We start from the raw sequence: 4,084 nt of genomic DNA, 5'->3' as shown, positions 1-4,084 counted from the left end.
CCAGTGTTCATAGCAGCACTGTTTATAATAGCCAAGACATGGAAGCAACCCAAGTGCCCATAAAAAGATAGTTGGATTAAGAAGATATTCATATATATATAGGCACATAATTATATATAATGGAATATTACTTAGCCATAAAAAAGAAATACTGCCATTTGCAGCAACATGGTTGGACCTATTATGCTTAGTGAAATAAGTCAGACAGAGAAAGACAAATACAGTGTGATATCACTTATATGTGGAATCTAAAAAAATAATACAAATGAATGTATATGCAAAATAGAAGCAGACTCACAGACATAGAAAACAAACCTATGTTTACTAAAAGGGGAGGGACAAAGAAAACAAACCTATGTCTACCAAAGGGGGAGGGACAAATTAGTAGTATGGGATTAACATATTCAAACTACTATGTATACAGCTCAGGGAGATCAGCTCGGTGCTTTGTGACCAACTAGAGGGGTGGGATAGGGAGGGTGGGAGGGAGACACAAGAGGGAGGAGATATGGGGATATATGTATATGTATAGCTGATTCACTCTGTTATAAAGCAGAAACTAACACACCATTGTAAAGCAATTACACTCCAATAAAGATGTTAAAAAAAAAAACTACTATGTATAAAACAGTAAGCACCAAGGATATACTGTATAGTATAGGGAATTACAGCCATAATCTTGTAATAAACTATACTGGAGTATAATCTACAAAAATACTGAATCACTATGCTGTACACCTGACACTAACACAATATTGCAAATCAACTATAGTTCAATTTTAAAATATTTTAAAAAATAAACATAATCTAAATACTGAATCCTAATTGATGACATCATTGTACATTATATAGTGTAGAAGAGTACTAATACTGATGTCTGCAGTTTACTTTGAAATGCATCAAAAAATAAGGTGGATTTGTGGATGAACTGATGGATGTATAAATGAATAGATTGATTATAAATATGTGATAAAACAAAAAAATCTAAGTATTGGGTATAGGGAATTCACTATGCATTATTTTCAACATCTCTGTATGATGGAAATCTTTCATAGAAAATTTGCAAAAAAAATATAGTCTTGTAGTAAGGCGTGCCACATCTGAATTACACAGGATTAACTTCAGATTCTTTTGTCACTTGTCCTGAGAGCTAGAAATCTCACTCCAATCTCTTCTCAGGCTGCCTCTTTCTTTCCTTGTCTTCTTTCCCTGGAACTAAAAGTTCTGGTTCTTTTTAAATGCCTTATGCCATGATATATTCATCTAAACATTGAGTGTGCTATAAATAATGAGTTCCCAGAATGCTGGCACTGCAGAGGAGATAATTCTCAGGAATTTCAAAGGTTGGACAAGGTTGGATGGCTAAGACAACCTGGCTCTGTTGAGAATTTTCCTCAGAGCCTCCTTCACTTCCTTGTTCCTCAGGCTATAGATGAGAGGGTTCAACGTGGGGATCACTGTTATGTAAAACACAGACACCACCCGGTCCTCCTCCGAGGACTGGCCAGAGTTATCTCTCAGATACATGAAGATGAGGGTCCCAAAGAAGAGTGACACTGCAGTGAGGTGAGGGGCACACATCCAGAAAGTCTTGGTCCAGCCTCCTGCAGAGGGAATCCTCATAATGGCCAAGATGATGAGCAGGTAGGACACCAAAATCACCACCATGCAGGCAGGGATGACAAAAACGGCAAACACAATAATTACCACTTCCTGAGTGTAGCTGTCCCCACAGGTTATCTTTAAGAGAGGAGGGAGGTCACATAAAATGAAGTCAATCTCATTGGTTCCACAAAAGGAGAGCGTGAAAGCTGAGACCTTCCACACCAAGGCGCTGAAGACACCAGCAACGTAAGCTCCCCCAACACACACACACACACAAAAACCAACCGGATCTTCCTCCTCATGATAGTGACATAAAGCAGGGGTCGGCACACGGCCACGTAGCGGTCATAGACCATGAGGGCCAGGAGGTAGCAGTCAATGGAGCCAAAGAAGGTGAAGAGAAAGAACTGGGCAGCACAGAGTGTGTAGGATAAAGCGGCCCTGTGCTCCAGCAACACAACCAGCATCAGAGGCACAGTGACGAACGAGTAGCAGATGTCCATGAACGAGAGGTGACTCAGAAGGAAGTACATGGGGGTGTGGAGTCGGAGATCCACGCGGATCAGGATAACCATGCCCAAGTTCCCCAACAGGGTGATGAGATAGATAAATAGAAACAGGAGGAAGAGAGGTAGTGCCCATTCAGGACAATCAATGAATGCCATGAGGAGGAATTTGGTCACCAAGGTGAGGCTCTTTTCTGCCATGAAGCCAGAGGCACCTGAGAAGGCTAGGATGAGAAGCAAGTTAGGGAACTATAAATAGGAATTAACTGTATTTCTAGGTTACATGTATTGAACAAGTGCTATGGACAAAATATGCCAGGGTCTACATGGGGCTTCAGAGATGACTGGTCTTAACTCCTACTTCTAAGGGAGTTCTGTGACACATCAAGAAAACTGATGCAGGTAAACATTTTCAGAAAAGGAGTGCTTTTTCTCCCACTTTTTTTTTTTTTTTTTTTTGGCAGTACGCGGGCCTCTCACTGTTGTGGCCTCTCCCGCTGCGGAGCACAGGCTCCGGACACGCAGGCTCAGCGGCCATGGCTCACGGGCCCAGCCGCTCCGCGGCATGTGGGATCTTCCCGGACCGGGGCACGAACCCGGGTCCCCTGCATCGGCAGGCAGACTCTCAACCACTGCGCCACTAGGGAAGCCCTCTCCCACTTTTTATGGCTAACTAGCTGTGTGAGCCCCTGCAGTCAGATAACCACACAACCAAACTTTCCCTGTCGCTCCTATAGGGGCTGATACATGGGGTCCTGTCTACCATGGAAATATCCATCTCAGGACTCTGTCCCGTTTTCTCTATGACCATACCTCCTCCCTTATTTCAAACCCTCTTCATCTCTTGCCTGGATCAAAACAAGAGCCATATAACTAACAGCTCCCGCCGCCCTCAGACTTGTTTCTTGCCAACTCTTTTTTTTTTTAACATTTTATTTTTGTTGTTGTTTATTTGTGCTTTTTATTGTGAGTTTTTAAATTTTTATTTATTTTTTTATACAGCAGGTTCTTATTAGTTACCTATTTTATACATATCAGGGTATATACATCAATCCCAATCTCCCAATTCACCCCACCCCCACCCCCACCCCCCAGCCCCTGCTTTGCCCCTTGGTGTCCATACGTTTGTTCTCCTGTGACCAGAGAGATATTTCTAAGACTTTCTCATCCCCCTGTTAAAAATCCAGTCATGGCATCCCATCAAGGATAGGATATTCTTTAGACTCCTCGGTGTGTCGGGGAAAGCCCTCCGGGGGGTCTGCCCCACTTACTTCCTCGTGTTCCTTTCTTACGCCTCACTCCTTGCACCTTCAGCCACGCTTCTCTCCGGCCACCTGAATTGTTTACAGCTTCTCTAATTCCCCACATTCATTCACATCTCTGTGCTTTCTGCAGGCCACCCCTTCTGCTGAAACACCTTGTCTTTCCCATCCTCAGGGTCCTGCCCAACTCCTATACCACCTTCAGACCTCAGCTCAGATCCTACGTCCCACAAGAAGTCTCCCTTGAGTCTGTCTTCCCTGGTCAGGGTATGTGCCTCTGGAGCTCAGCACATTGTAAAGCCTCAATATGTTTTGGGGGTATACATAAAGTTATCAAATGAGATATAAAGCATATTGCAAAGAGAAAGGCATTGTGCAAATCTTCAAGGGATTATGTTTATTTTTATGAAAATATTTAAAAACAGAAACTGTCTGAAGTCTTAAAAACCCAATAAAATTGATGAATATTCACAGAGATCATAAGCCATCCTTGGACTTACCCTACAATTCTCAGCGTAACAGTGCGCTTACTTGACAGAAAGCCGTTGTCTTAATTAGATCCTCTTAGTTTACCAAAAATCAAATTTAAAAGAACAGATATTTTCTTTAATAACAGAGAACATATATACAGACACTATTCTAAGTGATTTATATATTAAGTCACTTAATCCCCACATTCACTTTTTGAGGTAGGAACTTTTTTTCCCCCAT

General features: G+C 42.2%; 1 protein-coding gene across 1 annotated transcript; it reads right to left on the bottom strand.

Moving 5' to 3' along the window:
• Positions 1 to 1,362: 1,362 nt before the first annotated feature.
• LOC308620309 (olfactory receptor 9Q1-like) lies at positions 1,363 to 2,418 on the bottom strand (the record flags this gene model as incomplete). The annotated part of the gene is given in 2 exon segments (XM_081239777.1): positions 1,363 to 1,886; positions 1,889 to 2,418. Coding segments are annotated over 2 exon segments (948 nt in total). The 5' UTR covers positions 2,313 to 2,418.
• Positions 2,419 to 4,084: the final 1,666 nt, after the last annotated feature.

This window comes from Mesoplodon bidens (genome assembly GCF_964165515.1).
Source record: "Mesoplodon bidens genome assembly, chromosome: 7".
Lineage (NCBI taxonomy): Eukaryota > Metazoa > Chordata > Mammalia > Artiodactyla > Ziphiidae > Mesoplodon > Mesoplodon bidens.
This window is presented reverse-complemented; position numbering and strand designations above follow the sequence as displayed.